Source organism: Odocoileus virginianus, chromosome 1, assembly GCF_023699985.2.
Source record: "Odocoileus virginianus isolate 20LAN1187 ecotype Illinois chromosome 1, Ovbor_1.2, whole genome shotgun sequence".
NCBI classification, from domain to species: Eukaryota; Metazoa; Chordata; class Mammalia; order Artiodactyla; family Cervidae; genus Odocoileus; species Odocoileus virginianus.
The window spans coordinates 30,270,711-30,290,716 of NC_069674.1; the positions used below are offsets into that span (position 1 = coordinate 30,270,711).

The 20,006-nt window shown below is 42.3% G+C and overlaps 1 protein-coding gene across 10 annotated transcripts in view; it reads left to right on the plus strand.

The window, feature by feature from the left end:
* The first annotated feature begins 608 nt into the window (after window positions 1-608).
* CADPS2 (calcium dependent secretion activator 2) overlaps window positions 609-20,006 on the plus strand; it is a 545,582-nt gene continuing 526,184 nt past the window's right edge. The window contains exon 1 of one of the 10 annotated variants that reach the window (XM_070466441.1): window positions 609-1,968. In XM_070466441.1, the coding sequence (XP_070322542.1) occupies window positions 1,633-1,968 (336 nt within the window). In that variant the 5' untranslated portion in view covers window positions 609-1,632. The remainder of the gene's footprint in view (window positions 1,969-20,006) is intronic. The other 9 variants (XM_070466414.1, XM_070466410.1, XM_020909458.2 and 6 more) reach the window with 9 other exon arrangements.

Consider the following 20,006-nt stretch of genomic DNA (forward strand, 5'->3'; position numbering starts at 1 on the left):
TTTGTGTTTCTTGGCAGTTTGAGCTCGGCCAGCTGAGCAACTGAGGTGTCACACCCTCAGGAAACACCTTTTATCACGGTGGGCATCATCAAGGATTGATAAATAGGCAAGTTTCCCCCAAAGTAAATGCCTTTTTGTTTTTCTACGTCTAAGGAGACTATGAGTGAATGCTGAAGGAAAGGCTCCCTCATGGATACTTAACTGTGGAAGTGGCTGCAAAAACCAAAAGCTCCTATTTGGCCACGGGGTAGACAAGCTCAGAGCCGGAAGTTTTACCTGCCCGGTGATAATTGCAGTAAGCTTCAATTGCTTCCCCGCCAATTTGGCCACTGCACACTGCACCTTGAGTTGAAGGCACTGTTTTCCCTATTTCCTTCTTTGTCCAGATTAAGAACACCGGAAAAATCACAGAAAGAAATTCCTAGGTGGTTCTAACACCGGGACTGAGAAATCTGCGCAGATAAGACAGGCTTCGGGTGCTGCAACGAGACGCCCACTTGAGGCCGGAACCAACAGTGACCAAGCGTGTGCTTCAGTGCGCTGCGGGCTCTTCCAAACGCTAACAGCACTGGACACCCGGCGTGCGCTCAAATATTTACTAAATAAATGTCTACACTGCACACCTGTCTTGAGTCAAATGCATCCCAACCCAGAAAATGATCAAGCTATGTGATTATTATAGAGCTGAATCAGACTGCCATTTCGCAAATACAAAACCGATCTTGCTCATGCATCTACAGGAATAAAGACGGTTTAAAAAGAAAGCCTCTCGCGTTTTGTTTTTGCTTTTCTTTTCAAGAACATTCCTCTGACTTTTACGATATGGACTTCACCATAGCGTCGGACAGCAGCAGGGCAAGAGACTTTATAAAGTCTCTTCCCAACGTTATTTGGAGGTAAACGGCTCCGGCCGCACTTTTCCGCGCTGGGGTTCAATCCTAGGTATCAATTTCAGGTCGGAGACTCCCGTTCTGGCCGTTCCCCTCACCTGGGGAGGTGAAAGGGGGCAGCTCTCCTGGCCCCCTGTCCGCCTGTGCCTCAGAAAGCTTGCGGAAGAAAAGAAAGGTGGTGATGGCGAGGTCACGGCCATCTAAAGATCCCAGGTGGGCGCACGCAGAACCACTAAGCTGAGCGCCTCCGTATCTTTGCGAGTCGCGCGCCTGGCACCCACCCAGGCACTCTGCCCGGGTCTCGGCGGCGGCGCGCGCACGCGCACTCCGCGGCCCCGCGCCCGCTCCTCAACATTCCATTCCACGTGTTGCTTGTTGTAGGCGCCACAGGTTCCCCACCTGCGCCGGGGCGCTCGGGCGGCCGCGCCTCGGCCGGCGGAGGTTGGAGAACCAAGAGGGCGGCGGGGCCCCGGCCCGCTGAGCAGTTCACGAGGCGCTCGGGCTCACTCCCGACGTTAACTCCGCCTATTTAATCCCGGCGGCCCCCGCCCGCCCCTTTCGCCCTGGTGGTAGGAAACACTCCTGGGTCCAACTCGACGTGTCCGGAAAGCCTCGGTCAGTTTCCCTTTCGTTCTGCGGTCGCAGCTGCCAGCCGCTCAGCTCGTGCAGACCCGCGGGCGCAGCCGCCGAGAGTGAGGCGCCTAGGGGGCCGCGGATCGCGCGGCGGGGCGCCCCGAGCACCATGCTGGACCCGTCTTCCAGCGAAGAGGAGTCGGACGAGGGGCTGGAAGAGGAGAGCCGCGATGTGCTGGTGGCTGCCGGCGGCTCGCAGCGAGCGCCGCCGGCCCCGGCTCGGGAAGGGCGGCGGGACGCGGCGGGGCGCGCGGGTGGCGGCGCGGCCAGACCCGTGAGCCCGAGCCCCTCGATGCTGAGCGAGGGGCGAGACGAACCTGAACGGCAGCTGGACGAGGAGCAGGAGCGGAGGATCCGTCTGCAGCTGTATGTTTTCGTCGTGAGGTGCATCGCGTACCCCTTCAATGCCAAGCAGCCCACCGACATGGCCCGGAGACAGCAGAAGGTGAGTTGCTTGCAGGACCCGGCGTTTCCAACCTCCACTTCTTCCTCCCTGGGCTTTTCTCCTGGTGGAACTCTGGGGCCCCTGTCCGCTGTCCTTCTGCAGGACACTGTGTTTTTGTTACTTTTGGAGGGCAAGGGACTCTTTGGGGTGTGTGTGGGGGGGGGGTGTGGGGGGTACAGTTCTTTAGCCCGCCGGGTATCCGGTTGCCGCGGACGCGCCTTCTCCCCCATGGTTGGTAGAAGCGGTCAGTTTGGCATCCATGGGGCCGAAACCAGCCCGGCGGTGCGACTCCTGCACCCGGCGAGCTCGGCCCCTGCCGGATCAGGACGCAACTCCTGTCAACTTTAATTTCAAAACAAAGGTGGTGCTTTCCTGTCCACTTAGTTTCTGCTAGAGCAGGGCTTTACCCGGGTTCTGAATGAGCGTGGGATCTGAGCCAGAGGGAAGTCTTCCCTAGGGAGAAGGTATAGAAATGTTCCCCCAAACAAAGCTAACCTGACAAGTTTTCCTGTACAACTAGAACGTCAAATCCTAAGGCAGAAGAATGTGCAGCTTGGAGAGTGGCTGTGGGTTACTAATACTGGTCCAGGCAGGCCTTAATGAACATGCTATTGATGAAAAATAGGATTGGTTCATGACCACTCAAAACAACGCACTACACACCCCCGCCATTCCCAAAGAGGTAAGGCATTTGTTTCAGATGAAACGCATGCCAGCTTTAGTTTTGAAACAAGACCCCAGGAGTCTAATTTTGTAGCGGACAAAAGTAATGACTCAAATTCCCCTAATTGGGTATATGTTTTCAATAGAAACTAAGAAACCCTCTTAATAGAATGTGAACCTAGAAGGTTCGCTGGAAACCGGCAACAGTTGCCTTAGCTTGGGGCAGGATATGAAGACCCAGAGAGGCTGTAATTTGCCCAAAGCATGCCTGGTTGCACAGAGATTTGTTTTCTGAAGCATTAACCTCAGAATGTGAGGCATTTCTTAGAAATTTGGAGCACTTGTGAATTGACTTGTGAAAGGCTGTATTTCAGAGTAAATTGCGGTCTACCGATTACCCTTCACCCCCATTTACCCAGCTTCTCTAAAACAAGTCTAAACCAAGCAGCTGTTCGGAGTCACTCTTTGGGCATGCTTATGGGATGATTCTGTACACTTGGAGACTAATTACCCAGACCCTTCAGGTGCCTAACCCTCTAGGTAACTCAGTCACAGAATGCTAGAGCTGGAAAAGAAAGCTTGGGATCCAGACAGGCCTCTTATTTTGGAGACGTGTTTGAGTAACATGTCCTATTCCCTAAACAACTGGCATGATCGGAGCCACCATTCCTGAGGTCAGTTTGGAGGGAGTTCCCTGTGGAATTCTTGGAACCTTCCATTCTGCTCTCAGGTAAGTACCATGCTGTTCTCTTTTGCTTGCATTGGGTTGCATTGCAGTCCCTCTGCCTCTCAACTCTGTAGATCAAGTGACTTTCAACTTCAGTAACTACTCTAAAATTATAACTAAATTTTGATGTATGTTCAGTTATATTAAGTTTATGACTATCATCCAGTCTCCAGTACATCCATTCATATTGCATCTAACCTTATTTTTGGTATTAAAGTATAAAAATAATGTGTAATGAAACCAAGAGACTATTCCTATCTGGAATATTGTCACTGAAGATGCTTTTGCAATGTCACTTGCTGGTATCTGATTCTTACTGTGCATACTTGTTGCATTTTGTTAATAAAACAAACACTCCCTTGCTTGTTCAAATAGTAGAGATTTCTCTGACTCCTCTTGTTTAAATAGGATGTTTTTCCAGAAATTATTTGAATTGGCAAACAGGTGCAGTCACAATACCGCTGAGGAAATAATTTTTTATAACATCATTCAGACATCATCAACAATAATTACAAACAGCAAAAAAAAAAAAAAAAAAAAGTAGAACTGTTTGTGTTCTGTGCAAGAACACTTGGAAATTTGTTTCCCAGATAGTGAGCATTGAATGCTGTCAGATAAACTTTTGTGAAGTATTCTTAAGGGGGGAGGCCCCCAAACAACTTAAGTGTTTCCCCTTATTCAAAAAGCCCCACACTTTTTCTTTAAGCATGTTTCTTGCTGAAGGGAGCTGGAGTAATTCTTGGCAGTCGGGTTCCCTCCTAGGACAAAATGAAATGGGAATTTAACTATATTCCTGTGAATTTGATGCTCAAGCCAGTAATTAATGCCGGAAACTTTGTCTTGAATTATACAGTTGGGTTATATAAAAGAAGTAACAGGATAATTGCAAAATCACTAATCCATTGTATATTTTTATTCTGTATCTTGAAATAGACATCTAGTTAAAGGATTTAATAGCTTAAATTGTTGTCATTGAAGTGCATATTGCTGCTTACTCACTCCTCCTAACTTGAGAATTTAGAAACAGAGAAATTGAGATCTGAAAGGGTCTTCATCTTTAAGAGAAGAAAATTAATCACAGGATGGTAGTAGTCTTATTCTGGCGGTCAAAGCTCTCTTGCTATTAGATTGAGTGAGTTGGTTGAGTTTCTGTGAACCAACTGAGCTGCGGTGATTTTTGTTTTCCCACTTGGCTAAAATGGCCCACAAAGCTACCAAGAGGTTGTATCCATGAATTGAAAAATCGTAGTGGCATTAAACTCGGTTGACTAAAACATGTCTGTCTTTGCTTTTGGCTGGGAAATTTCAGCTTAGAATAATAATGGTGGTTGGCTTATGCCAGTCTAACTCAGTACTTTACAGAAAATTCTGTGAGTGAGTGTAGAGGAGACATTGACAAAGCTTTCACGAGGTGGTCACACCGCCTAAATGGTTCGCACATGATACGAATGTGAAGTAACAAGCAGCCAGTGGCAGAATGACTTCAGTTGTGACTGATGCTTCAGTCTCTGCTTATTTACGTAATCTTTGCTCCATCAGTTAACAGATAATGATGAACCTTGGATGATTCCAGATCATTGGTTAAAGGTGGAATCAGTGTTGAAATTAGGAAACAATAACATAATGCTAATCAGTTATTACTTAATAAAGGGAATTTGTCTTTGGACATCAGTTTTTACTTCATAAAGGCAGGTTGTCTTTGGAAAACATTGAGACCCTAAAGGAAAAATACAGTCCATAGTGGTTAGAAGGTAGGGGAGAATCTGATGAACATAATGACCGCCATAGAAGAGGTTAAGTATATTTCATAGCTGTGGGCTTACAGATTGCAGGTGTGTATGTGAAGTTTTGGTTGGCCACTCCATAGGTTTTTAGTCAGTCAGTTGCTTTTTCATTATTAAATTTAGTGACAGTCAGATATTAAAGCCTACTATCTTAAACTAGAAATAATGAAGAAGGAATTTAAAAGATTAAAATGGTACCTGATAACTCTCCATGGGATTCATATACCCATGTTCTTTGCATTTTTATGTGTCTCTGTAATCTTACTAAACTCCTTAAACCTCCTTATGTAATCACTCCCACCACTTTGCATAATTTTCCACACTAATTAAGTTTGAGAAATGTATACAAATAGTGTGAAATCGCAGATGGCAGGGAAGTAATCTCCTTTGGTAAGACTGATCACGGAGCGAGCATCATGGGCAAATAGTATTGGCTGGAGCAGCACACAGTGGGGTCTTGCCTGCATGTCTCGCATGCGAGGGGCAGGCTACAGTAAGTGGCTGCTTTTAGCCCTCTTTGGAAATGGGAGTATTTTCTGTGGCTTTAAAAACAACAACAACAACAAAAGAAAACCCCACTTCTCACTGCTTAGGTGATATCCAAGCTCGGGGAAAGAGCCAATTTTATGGGGGTAGGGGTGGAATCTAGATTTATAAACTCCAGGAATCACATACCTTATGCTAGAGGTCATTGTTCGTTAGTGCTGTGGTATGCCATCTTCAGGACCTAAGATGCGACTGAGGCCTGGTGTATAAGAACCTAGCAAATGCTTGTTGGTTACATGAAGTGTCAGGTTTAGTTCATGTTTCAAAGACTTAGTGAGGTGTGTGGGCTTAGTCATTGCCGACTCTTGCCGTCCCCATGGCCTATATAGCCTGCCTGGCTCCTGTGTCCTTGGAAATTTCCAAGCAAGAATACTGGAGTGGGTTTCCATTTTCTTCCTCTAGGGGGACCTTCCTGATCCAGGGATCAAACTCCAGTCTCTCGCATCTCTTGCTTTGGCGGACAGATTCTTTATCACCGAGGCCCCTGGGAAGCCCCTCAGTGAGCTATAGGGTGGCAGAAAGAATATAGAGGGAAAGAGTCGACTTCTCTTCCTGGAAATTAATCTTCCTAAATGTGTTTTGAAACCTCTCGGGCTCACCCCACCCTCCACAGTTCCCTGACCAGGGATCGAACCCAGGCCCCCTGCATTGGGAGCATGGAGTCTTTAGCCATTGCACCACCAGGAGGGTTAGCCCACCCTCTCTAAAGAAAGCCATGAAAATGATAATACCTGCTGCTGTATAACTAATGACTTCACAGGGGTTTTCCCAATGCCACGACCAAATCCAGGGGGACAGGCAGTGTGGGAGCCCCATGATGTGCCTTTCTTGCTTGCAGGGTTCCAGGAGATAAGCTGATAGTCTAAAAAGTCCAGCCTCTCAGGAAGTTGGGATAATTTATGCTTTACTACTCAGGCTTTGGTTCTTTATGGGGCAAACACAGAAGGGATGGGTTATATTGTTTTTGCTGCTTTTAATAATAGGGAATACATCGTCCTATGGGGAGTAAGTAGGAAACCACACTTTAAAGTGAAACCTCGGACTGGACTTACACAGTATCTCAGAGAAAAAAAGTGCTGCTGGTTTCAACTGATTCATCTATCCCTCCAGAGGGTATCTTGGGACCGCAGCACTTAATTTGTTGGAATGAGTTGTGCTAATGAGAACTCAAATGGATTAAGTGATGTTGGAGTTTGCGTCTTTCAAAAATGAAATCAGCAATAATTTCTGATATACACTGCTTATAAAGTAAAATAAAATATTGTGTGTATCCCCTCTGCAGTTTTAAGTGGAAGCAGTTCCCTCCATTTCTACACTCACAAGATAAATAGCATAGTTTGTAAAGTCATTAAAGACCTTCAAAACAGAATTAAAGCCAGTTGCCAGGTTATTAAGTATGGGAATTATGAATGGAAAATCCCATCAGTTATGATTTTCTATGAGGCAAGCCTCTTGAGTTATTGTGCTGCTTTTTATGCATTTCAAATTAGACCTTTTTTGGGAAAGAGGGTGGGTCTCGTCATATGTTACTGCCATTTCAGTTTTTAGTCTAGGGAAAAAAAAAAACCTAATGATATCATTAGAACAGATGATACAGTCCCAAGGTTTTAAGAGTATTCAAAAATCAAATCATGAAACTGTCTCAAATCTATAACAGTTTTTAGGACCAGTGTTTAAGTGACTTACATATTTTGATATGATTTCCTTTTTGTTATTGTTCAGTCATGGCTGACTCTCTGCAGCCACGTGGACTGCAGCATGCCAGCCTTGCATGCCCTTCACCATTGCCTGGAGCTTGCTCAAACCCATGTCCATTGAGTCAGTGGTAAATCCTACTGTCTTGTCCTCTGTCGTCCCTTCTCCTGTCCTCAATCTTCCCCAGCATCAGGGTCTTTTCCAGTGAGTTGGCCCTTTGTATCAGGTGGCCAAAGTATCGAAGCTGCAGCATCAGTCCTTCTAATGAATATTCGGGATTGATTTCCTTTAGGTTTGATTGGTTTTATCTCCTTGTAGTCCAAGGGACTCTCAAGAGTCTTCTTCAACACCACAGCTCAAAAGCATCAATTCTTTGGTGTTCAGCCTTCTTCATGGAAAGGCACAAAGATACAATTTCCTTTCTTTACAAAAACAAAAAAGCAAAACTTGGGATTCTTCTCATTAGCTGCACACTAGAATCATCTGGAGAGCTTTTAAAAAAAATCCTGATTGTACTGCAGACTAATTGAATCAGTCTCTGGGGTTATAGTCATAAAACTTTCCAGGTGATTCTAGTGAACCATCAGACACGAGATGCCCTGTTTTAAAGGGAAGCTACGGGGAAATGGCTTACAGCTTGTGTCTGTGTCACCTGGGCAAGGTGAAAGTATTTGCAGTAGTGAGTTAGATTGCTCAATCATTAAACCCATGTTACACATGAAGGAAAGGTAATAGGGACACTCTAAGCAAGGAATAGAAAACACGTCAGTATTTTACACTTTATTGAATCAATAGCGGGAAGGCAGTGCATATTTGGACTTTTAAAAGTTCTTTAATTTGATGAAATGCTATAGGCCATTAAACTGCATTAACAGTTGTATAATTTATTTGTTACAAAACTATGGATAGATTGCCAGGTTCGCAGCAGAAAAGACAGCAGGGTAAACCTGAGTGTTTTTCATTAAAAAATTAACTGGAAAACAGAATATAGTGAAACCTCAAGTTGGAGTTCACACTGAGCAATGATTAACTGCTTCCCAGTTGGCTTACTGGGATAGAACCCACTTTCCAATGCAGGAGACACAAGAGACACAGGTAAGATCCCCGGGTCAGGAAGAGTCCCTGGAGTGGGAAATGGCAACCCACTCCAGTATTCTTGCTGGAAAATTCTGTGGACAGGGGAAGGCTACAATCCATGGGGTTGCAAAGAGTTGGACATGACTGAGTAACTGAGCATGAATGCCTGAGCGAATTTCGCAGCGATTTGCTCCTAGGAGGTCATTAGTGGGTGGCATTTTTCTTCAGTGTGTGTGCTAAGAATGTATATGGGTTTTTCAAGAAGTAAACTTTAGGAGACATTCTCAAGTAATTATTTTAAGTGAAGTAATTGCAAACTAAGGACTTACCTGAGAGTGTCTTTATTTTTGTACTCTTTCCAAAATTCTAACATTAGGTGGACAGTTATAAGGAAAGCCTCCATTTTCCTCCAACTGTGTAACTTAAGTCTTTGGTTTTCATTTGGGAGCCTTCAACTTTAGCATCATTGATGCTTTGCTTTGCTTCTTGATATTTTATCACATCACTTTGTAAACTTTATGGTTTGAATATTTTCATTTTATAACCTCCAAGTTAGTAATGAATTTTTATGATGAAAATGTTACTGGGGCAAAGGGTATGAATAATTAAAAGGCTATCTTTCTCAATCTGATAGCTGAGATGATACTTAATTTGCTCATTTCTGATTGCTTAGGAGGATGAATGTATATGATCTGATCTCCTTTCCCCACTTTTCTATTGAGATCATGGTTTTACTTATTAATGTGCCCCCTTCATCAGTATGTTCCTTTAGGGAGACCTTTCTCCCTAAAGTAGTCTGCCTTTCATTTTGTTTTTAGATATAGTTCAGTTGATCTTTAAGTTTCTTAAAAACTTATTTCTCATTTATGTTCTTAGATAATCAATTTCCCATTTTGAATTAAAGTTTGAATCAAGGAGTTGACTTTGCTTTTTTCCCCAAATAGCTCAGCTGTTCTTGAAGCTTAACTTTTGATTAAGCTTTATTTTCATTACTAAGGTGTTCAGTTCAGTGGCTCGTTTGTGTCCAACTCTTTGTGACCCCATGGATTGCAGCATGCCAGGCTTCCCTGTTCTTCACCAACTCCCAAAGCTTGTTCAAACTCTTATCCATCGAGTTGGTGATGCCATCCAACCATCTCATCCTCTGTTGTCCCCTTCTCCTCCTGCCTTCAATCTTTCTCAGCATCAGGGTCTTTTCAAATGAGTCAGTTCTTTGCATCAGGTGGCCAGAGTATTGGAGTTTCAGCTTCAGCATCAGTCCTTCCAGTGAATATTCAGGACTGATCTCCTTTAGGATGGACTGGTTGGATCTCCTTGCAGTCCAAGGGACTCTCAGGAATCTTCTCCAACACCACAGTTCAAAAGCATCATTCTTCAATGCTCAGCTTTCTTCACAGTCCAACTCTCACATCCATACATGACTACTGGAAAAACCATAGCTTTGACTAGACAGACCTTTGTTGGCAAAGTAATGTCTCTGCTTCTTAATATGCTGTCTAGGTTGGTCATAATTTTTCCAAAGAGCCAACGTCTTTTTATTTCATGGCTGCATTCACCATCTGCAGTGATTTTGGAGCCCCCCAAAATAGTCTGTCACTGTTTCCATTTTTTCCCCATCTGTTGGCCATGAAGTGATGAGACCAGATGCCATGAACTTAGTTTTCTGAATGTTGAGTTTTAAACCAACTTTTTCACTCTCCTCTTTGACTTTCATCAAGAGGATCTTTACTTTGCTTTCTGCCGTAAGGGTGGTGTCATCTGCATATCTGAGGTTACTGATATTCCTCCCAGCAATCTTGATTCTAGCTTGTCCATCCAGCCCGGCATTTCACATGATGTACTCTGCATATAAGTTAAATAAACAGGGTGACAATATACAGCCTTGATGTACTCCTTTCCTGATTTGGAATCAGTCTGTTGTTCCATGTCCAGTGCTAACTGTTGCTTCTTAGATTTCTGCATACAGATTTCTCAGGAGGCAGGTAAGGTGGTCTGGTATTCCCATCTCTTTCAGTATTTTCTACAGTTTGTTGTGATCCACACAGTCAAAGGCTTTGACATAGTCTATAAAGCAGAAGTAGATGTTTTTCTGGAACTCTCTTGCTTTTTTGATTATCCAGCAGATGTTGGCAATTTGATCTCTGGTCCCTCTGCCTTTTCTGATAATCCTTCATTATCAGAGTTTGCTCAAACTCATGTCCGTTGAGTCAGTGATGCTATGCAACCATCTCATCTTCTGTTGTCCCCTTCTCCTCCTGCCTTCAATCTTTCCCAACATCAAAGTCTTTTCTAATGAGTTGGCTGTTCACATCAGGTGGCCAAAGTACTGGAGCTCTTGGTGTCAGTCCTTCCAATGAATCTTCAGGGTTGATTTCCTTTAGGACTGACTGGTTCATTAATCTACTTTTTCCTATTGCTAGTACCATAATATTTATAACTTTACCATAATTTAACATCTGATGGAAATCACTCTTGGCTTTAGAAGGCCTGAGCTTCTTTCTTTCCTATTCATTCATCATGTGAGCAAGGCATTTCATGTTTCTGGGCCCTTTTTCATTTGTAAAATGAGAATAATGACCTCATAGAATTCCTTTTATGATTAAATGAAGTGATGTATAAAGTACTTAGTATAGTACCTACTGGGTGGATTAGATGCTATCATTTTTAATTAATCCTGTTTGGGAAACTTTTTTATTCCATTCAATCTTCTAGGAACATAGCATATCTTTTCAGTTAAGGCTCTTATGTCTTCATGATTTTTTTTGTAGTTTTCAATATATTGACTCTTTGCCTTTATAATCAAGGTTATTCTTAAGCATTCATGTTTTTTTTGTTTTTATTGTGATAGCCTTCTCTATTTTATTATGGATAAATGCAAAACTCCTTTTTGATTACAACTGGTTACATTATAGTACACTTCTGATTGATTTAATAGCTAGTATCTAATTCTTCTAGATTCATCTATGTGAGTGAATCATCTGCTGGTAGTGATAAGTTCTGTCTGGTTCTGTCCCATAACTGTACTTGTGTTTCACAGGACACTGTCCTGATACTGTCCAGAACAGTGTATGTACTTGCTAATCAGTACTTTTGTCTTGGTCCAGGCTTTCCTGAGAATTCTTTTTGATAGTATTCTGCCAGTGAATACTTATTCTTATTTTAGGATAATTATTTTTATTACATTAAGAGGATAAAACATCAGAAATTAACTTTGAATATTATCACATTTCTTTTCTGCATCAATTGAAGTGACTGCCTAGTTTTACTTTACTGATATGATGCATTTCTAGGTTTCCTATTAAACCATACTTGGATTTCTAGGGTATCCTCTATGATCTGATACTTGGGCTTTGGAAGAAAGAATTCATGAACTACATCCAGAACCTATTTTTTATTTTTTCGTTTCCTTAGCCTATTAGATTTTTTTTCTTATTTCAGGTTGAATTATGATGATGCATAATTTCAGAAAATTGGCTATTTCTAGATTTTCGTGTATACTGACATAGATTTGGACATAATTCTCTCATTTGCTTGCTTATTTTTCTCAATATTCAATGTGTTAAGTCTTCAGCTTTTAGCCTCCCTTAAATTCATTAGATATCCCAAATATCATAGTTTTTACAAATATACATGTTAACTTCATAAATTCAAAATAGAATTTAATATAGATCATATAATAAATACATAAAAAAATAAAAACATAATCATAGGTCTTAACGGGGTTGGGAGACATAAGGGAGGAGTACTTTCATTTGATTCTTAATTAGGATTACTTCCTGCTTTGTAGTAAGAATGAAAGTATTCAAAGCTATGAATTTACTTCTAGATATGGTTTGAGACCAGTTTGTCACATAATGGAGTTTTATTTTTTGGTAAATCTGTTATTACAGATCTTAGTTTTTTCTTGAGCCAGTATTTAGTAAGAGTATCTGAGAATTTCAAGTGATAAGTTTTGTTTTCTTTTTAGCTCAGTTGCTTAGTGTCTGACTCTCTGTGACCCCATGGACTGCAGCACGCCAGGCTTCCCTGTCTATCACCAACTTCCGGAGCTTACTCAAACTTGTATCCATCGAATTGGTGATGCCATCCAACCATCTCATCCTCTGTCGTCCCCTTCTCCTCCTGCCTTCAATCTTTCCTAGCATCAGGGTCTTTTGTAGTGAGTCAGTTCTTCGCATCAGATGGCCAAAGTATTGGAGTTTCAGCATCAGTCTTTCCAATGAATATTCAGGACTGATCTCCTTAGACTGGTTTGATCTCCTTGCAGTCCAAGGGACTCTCAAGAGTCTTCTCCAACACCACAGTTCAAAAGCATCAATTCTTCAGCGCTCAGCTTTCTTTATAGTCCAACTCTCACTCCATACATGACTACTGAAAAAACCATAGCTTTGACTAGACGGATCTTTGTTGGCAAAGTAATGTCTCTGCTTTTTAATATGCTGTCTAGATTGATCATAGCTTTTCTTCCAAAGATATTTCTAATTGTGCTGTCAGTGTGGCTCACTGAGCTATTTCACTGTATATAGCTAGTATTTTTACATTACAAATTAGTATATACATAGTCTGACTTTAAGATGTAAAGTTTTATATCTAAATCAGCATTATTTTAGTAACCCTTCCTATCTGGTCATCTTTGCAATAACTAAATTATCCTATAATTATGTGGACAGCTGACCCTTGAACAACCTGGGTTCGAACTGCACAGGGTCCATCTGTACACAGTTTTTTCAGTAGTAAATACTACTGTACTACCTGATTTACCATTGGCCTATGCAGAACCTCAGATATGGAGGAATGGAGAGTTGGAGTGCTGGCTATAATAATATGCTGATTTTCAACTGTGTCAAGGGTCAGTGCCCCTAAGCCCAGCGTTGTTCCAGGGTTGATTGTATTTTCAATTTATCTTGCATTTCTAGAAGTATTCATGAATTTTAATGCTGGATTCTTTATATACTTAGGAACCTTTACACTATTACCAGTAAAAAGTAACTCCCTTTGATTCATAGTGTGTTGAGTAAAGATTCTATTCAATGTTTTATCCAGTTTTAGCATTGCAACAACTTTCTTTTGAAGAGTTTATCAGATATATTGTAGGTATCCGGAATACATACACATCCACACTCATATGTTCACCTATATATACTTACAAGCATTTGTATACACATTATTTGTGTGTGTATGTATGTATGTGGGCTTCCCTGGTGGCTAAGTCGGTAAAGCACCTGACTGCAATGCAGGAGACCTGGGTTTGATTCCTGGGTTTGGAAGATCCCCTGGAGGAGGGCATGGCAACTCACTCCAGTATTTTTGCCTGAAGAATCCCCATGGGCAGAGGAGCCTGGCAGGGTACAGTCCATGGGGTCGCAAAGAGTCGGACATGACTGAGTGACTAAACACATGGACACATGTATGTATATATACATTTTGAGGTTATTTTGTATTAAAAATTATTACAATTTTTACCTAGTCTTTGCTTTTTGTAAAAATGTTTTAAACATTTTTAGTCATTGCCACTATGATATATTTAATATCATTTTCTATTTTCAGTGTTTTGTTTCCTTTGCCTTTTATTTTGTCTTTGCTGTGTGGCGTTTCAGCTCTCCCGTTCTGGAGCTGGGGACAGGTAGAGTGACATATAAATCTTTTGTCTTCCTCATGGTCTTCCCTGGTGGCTCAGGTGGTATAGAATCCACCTGCAATGTGGGAGACCTGGGTTCAATACCTGGATTGGGAAGATCCCCTGGAGAAGGGAAAGGCTACCCACTCCAGTATTCTGGCCTGGAGAATTCCATGGACTGTATGGCCCATGGTGTCGCAAAGAGTTGGACATGACTGAGGAACTTTGACTTTGCCTTCCTCATGGTTGTGCTTAATGTTTTGATTCACTGGGCAGAGCACACTTGTTTTAAGAGGCTGTGTCTCCAGTTTTCTTCATGGATTTTGAAGTTAGTGGACATTTCTCTGGAAAGTAGGCTTTCATTTTATATTTAGTCTGCAGTGTTTTTACAAATTTTATGGATCTGTATATTTTATTGGAAGATGGGAAAAATTAAATTCTGCCATGAAACCTGAATTCTTACTATTTTAACAAATTTAGGGAAATATATTCCAAATCTTATTTAAGGAGATGAGAATGTTATTTCTGTTCTCTAGAAAAATGCCTAAGACCAAAATGCTACTGTAGTCAAAAGGCTTACGAAATACTGAATATCATCAAGAGCAGTTCTGAAATATAACAGGATAAATCTAACCTACATTTGTGAGCTCTGGTTTCCTTAACCAGAAGGATTGCCTATGTTGTTGAGCAGTGGTTAAGTAAGGAGACTGAGATAAAGCACATTCTTGTTCTTCCATCTCTGCTTCAACTAGGGTCACACTGCTTCTACATATTAGAACAACACACCTAAAATGATAGAAGAGGAGGATGAAGTGTCTAATTATGAAAAATTTGTGATTTGAGAGTAAAATCCCATAAGAATTTCGAGAGTTTTATTACCACGTCCTAGAATCCTAGGCTTTCGATTTTATTTCTCCCTTTTATTTCCTTACACATATTTGGGACAAATGATGGAGGATGTATGGCTTAATCCAACACAAATCTAATCAGTGAGGTGCGGACTCTGTGGTCCTTCAAATAAGTAGAGATCAAAGGACAGTTGTTTGGAGCTCAAGGGAAAGATTTGGTTTCAAAAGGTAAACTTGAAAACTGTCCTGTGGATAGTAGTCGAAGTCATGGGCACGACTGTGGCCAAAATAGAATCCAGTAAAGAGGTTTTAATGACTTAGTCTTAAAGAACTTCAGGATTTAAAAGACAAGAAGGAAGATTGAATTGGCAAAGGAAGTGAAGAAGGAACAGCCGGGTCTATAAGAAAGTTAGGATGACCTTTGTCACAGAAGCTAAGAAGAGCTGTTTCAATAGAAGGAGGTAGGAAACGATGTCAGATGTTCAGAGGTCAAGTGTAATAAGATAGGGATTGAAAATGTTAATTGAATTTAGCAGTATAGAGATGACCGCAGTATTGCAATTCAGAAGCTGAATTTCACAGCCCAGTTTCTCAACTGTTGATTGCTAAACTATATTTTCTATGCTGAATTCACATCTGATGAACAGCTTGAGTTGTAACACAGTGACTTTGCCACACAAAAGTTTCAGTGTTTGCATAGACTGTTTTGTGAGGGACACTGTACAAATATAAATGTGTACATGTACATGCATATGTATTTGTGCTTTTGTTTTATAGAAGTGAAATGAAAATTATTAGTGATAAACCTAGGTTTCAAATATGGAACAGTTGAGACAGATCACGAAATATGCTGCAACTAGCAAATCTTTGACATTAGTTGGGTACTTAAGTTTAGCTGTTCATCTCTTTTGAATGAAATGATCTCAGAATTTGTGCAAAGGCTGGAATGTGTAAAAAGTGGGATAAAGGACTTCTGTGGTGGATCCAGTGGCTAGGATTTTGAACTCCAAATGCAGGAGGCCCGGGTTCGATCCCTGTTCAGTAGGCTGGATCCCACATGGTACAACTAAGACCTGGCATAGCCAAATAAATATTTAAAAAGTAGGATGAAATCAGGCTGGTAATATTTTTTAGCCTGATGATAATTTATCTCTCCCCTGTTGTCCCCTTCCTCTTTGTTTTACTTTCCCACTTCCAGTGTCTATCATGCTTATGGGAATCTCGTCTGAGAAGAGTGGGGTTCAGCCCTTCCTCGTCCTCTAAATTGCTGTCTCCTTATCAGTAAAATGAGGCTTCCCTGGTGGCTCAGTTGGTAAAGAGTCTGCCTGCAATGCTGGAGACCCGCTTTCAATCCCCGGGTTGGGAAGATCCCCTGGAGAAGGAAATGGGAACCCACTGCAGTATTCTTGCCTGGAGAATTCCATGGATAGAGGAGCCTGGTAGGCTACAGTCCATGGGGTCACAAATAATTGGACAGGACTGAGCGACTAACACTATCTGTAAAATGACTCATACTTGCTCAGTAAGATGCTGTGAAGATTACATAAAATTTCTGGAAAGTCCTTAGCACATTACCTGGCATGGAGTAGATCTGCAGAGTTTTCCTTTCTTTTAATTTTCATTCAGTACAGAATTTTCATTCTGTAAAGTGTATTTCATTTAGCTGTCAAATACTGAGGCTATGTTTGAACAGATACCGTATTCTAGGCCCAAATTTAGGCATTGAGAGTACAGGTGTAGACAGGAGAGCCCCCATGAGACTTGTATTCTAGTAGAGGAGACGGATCATTAACATATGTGTATATTCATATTAAGAGATACTGACTCTGGGGAGGGATGGAGGCATTAGCAGCTATTTCGGGTAGGGTGGGCAGGGAGTGCCTCTAAGGAGCCAACAGTGGTTGAGCAGCGCTTGAATGAAGTGAAGGACTGAGCCTCTTTATGATGGGGGGTGGGGGGAGCAGGACAGATGGCATTTATAGCAAGTGCAAAGAGCCTTGCAGGGGAATAAACAAACTTGTCTTATGAAGAGCAGCTTGAGGTCTAGGGTGTCTAGGATGGAGCTGAGAGAGGGCGAGTGGGAAGTGATGAGTCTGGAGAAGTTGGCATGGGTCAGCTTTGTAAGGTCTTTAGGCCAGTGGTCCCCAACCTTTTTGGTACCAGGAACCAGTTTCATGGAAGACAGATTTTCAGTAGGGGGTGGGGGAAATGGTTTTGGGATGATTCAGGTGCCTTGCGTGTATTGTGCACTTTAGAATGCTGTCACTGATCTGACAAGAGGTACCCTTCCGTGGTCTGGAGGTTGGGGAGCCCTGCTTAGGCCGTGGTAAGGTCAGAATTTAAGTGAGGTATGAAGCTGTTGAGTACTGAGCAGGTTCAACAAGTGATCTGATTTACATTCTAAAATGGTCTGTATCTGAGAGTAGCCGGTGCCACTGCATTGCACAGTTCCAGGGACCATCATTTACGCCTTGAGGTCATCCAGCCTTGAGAACAGACCGTCAAGGCAAGAGTGGAGGCCTGGCAGTGGTTCCAGTTTGAAGAAGGTGGTAGCCTGAAGGGGAGTAGAAGATATCCATAGTATTTGCTCACCATTTTTTAAGTTCATGGTTATATTACAATGGACAATATGGAAGTAGTGTTATTTTGAAAATTATAAGGTATTGTATCTGTTTAAATTTATTTATGTGGTTAAAAATCCAAGCCTTTCAAAACTTGCAATAAAAAGCAGTCTCCTTTCCCATCCTTCTCCAACCCCAGTTACAGTCCCCATGGGAACCCTTGACTCTCCTCTCTGATGTTTTTAGTTCTTCTGGTGCATCCTTTATACATTGGAATAAGGTGCACAAACCACTTTTCCTCCTCCGGCCTCCTCACATGTCAACCATTACTTTTTGTAGAAGGGAGGGGAGGAAGTCAGAGAGGTTGAGCTCACCTGCAGGCAATTGGCTCACTTGCTTCTAGTTGGAGTGTAGTTATTTCCCATTATTGGTTTCTGATGGTTGACCGCAGTAAGTCCACAGACTTCTTAGCTAAGAGCACGGCTGCCTTTTCTCATTTTCTTCTTTTTTTGGTTAACCGTGGGACTGGGCATGATTATCTGTAGAGAGTTTTGGACGAGAACACAGCCCAGGGGAAATGTTGACTTTATTTCTCACACACGAGAATGGGACTGAGTCCCGTGAGACCATAGGTCTTCAGGAGAAATTACACAGGCGGTGTCTTTGTCTTTACAGAATTCAGAAAGTCAGGCCATGAGTGGCTGAGATTTGCTGAGAAGAGCAGACCGTGAGTCTTGGCAGACTGGAAGCAAGTGTGTGGCAGACAGATCGTTGCCCTGAATTGTTAGGGTTGTCAGTGGCCTTCAGGAGAACAAGCAGGGAATTCCCCGGTGGTCCAGTTGTTAGGATGCCATGTGCCACTTTGATTGCTGGGCCAGGGTTCTATTCCTGGTTGGGAAACTAAGATCCCACAAGCTGAGAGGTGCAGCCAAATGGTTTAAAAAAAAGAGGGTCTGCTCTATTTTGGCCTCTGGTGGCTGGTTAGAGCCAGAAGACTAAGTTCAGGCAAGTGGGGCAAGAATAGAAGTGATCTGCAAACCTTCTGGGCCTTTCCCAGAGGAGGGACACATCCTCCCTTTTTCCCACAGGCTGGAATCTCCAAGTCAGCCACTCAATCAGCCATGTGGATGAGGACATGGTTGCTACTTGTTGAGGATCACAGAGCATCACTTCTGGGGAACCTGGGGCTCTCATCACTTTGCAAGGAAGAGCCGCCACATGCTCAGATCTCAGAGAAACAAACTTCTGTCATGTTTGTGCTAATTTTAGGTGACTTGATTTTGGTTATAGTCTCTGCAGCAGAGGATGAGATGGTTAGATAGCATGATGGATTCAGTGGACATGACTTAGAGCAAAATCTGGGAGATAGTGGAGGACAGAGAAGCCTGGCAGGCCACAGTCCCTGGGGTCACAGAGAGTCAGACGTGACTTGGCAACTGAAGAGCAGCAACAGATAATCTCCGTCGCATCCGCATCATATCTGCAATTAGCCTTTTTAATTTATGTAATATACTCATCCCTCTATTTCTCAGTTTTTCATCTATAGCCATTATATCTGTACTGTTCCTGCTGCTAGTGTTAATTACTTGCTGTTCATTTCCTCCTCTTTGCTACCTTTCTAGCCTAGCTTCTCTGGCAGCCTTTGTGGCCACATCACAAGGTTCTGGGGTAGGAGACAGGAGACAGTGCTCTTGTGGCTGAGGAAAACACTAAGGGAATTTGAGACGTGGGGTCAGACACACTTGATTCTGAAACCATTGCCAGCAGCACCAGCATGCAGACTTTTTCTGTAAGGAAAATACCCTCCCCAGGTTGCTAATCTTATTTCACATTTTGTAAGAATCATTAAGTTCTCTGCTCTTTAAGTATTTGCTTCTAGAAATTCAAGGCTGCTTCATGGAGTTGACATCATCAAGACTGTTTTTCACTGCGAAACCCCATAATACACTTGATTGCGTTTCTTATAAAATTATTATTATTTTTTTTTTGAGTCTTTTTCTTCTCTACCCATCTTGTCTCCCTTCAGTGCTTCCTTAAGTTATTCCAAATTTTAAACCGGAGCTTATCAGCAGGGATGGTCATAATGCGTGGCAGACATTTAAAGAAAATGGAGTGATTTTTGGTTTTCTCAGTGGTTAGGGGGTTGTCACTGCTGTTTAGTGGGTGTGCTCCAGGGATCCTAGAAATCCTGGGATGCATGCTGTGTTGTCTATCATACATGACATTTGAATGCCCAGTTGGACATTTCTGTAGGTAAAGCTGGTTTATAATTATTTGAGCCTAGAGCATAACTCTTCATTTCAAAATGCAAAGTATTTTTTTGCATGGGTTTCATAAGTTATTTTTCTAGAACTGCAAGTTCTGGGTAAATTGAAGGAAGATTGGACTCCAGTAGGAACTTTCCTGAGACTTGCTCACCATTTTGAAAACTGTCACCAACAGCAGTGATGCTTCTGATATTATGTTAGCAATACACCATGCTTGTGTCGGCCTTCATTTTCAGTTGTCACATTCTCTTTG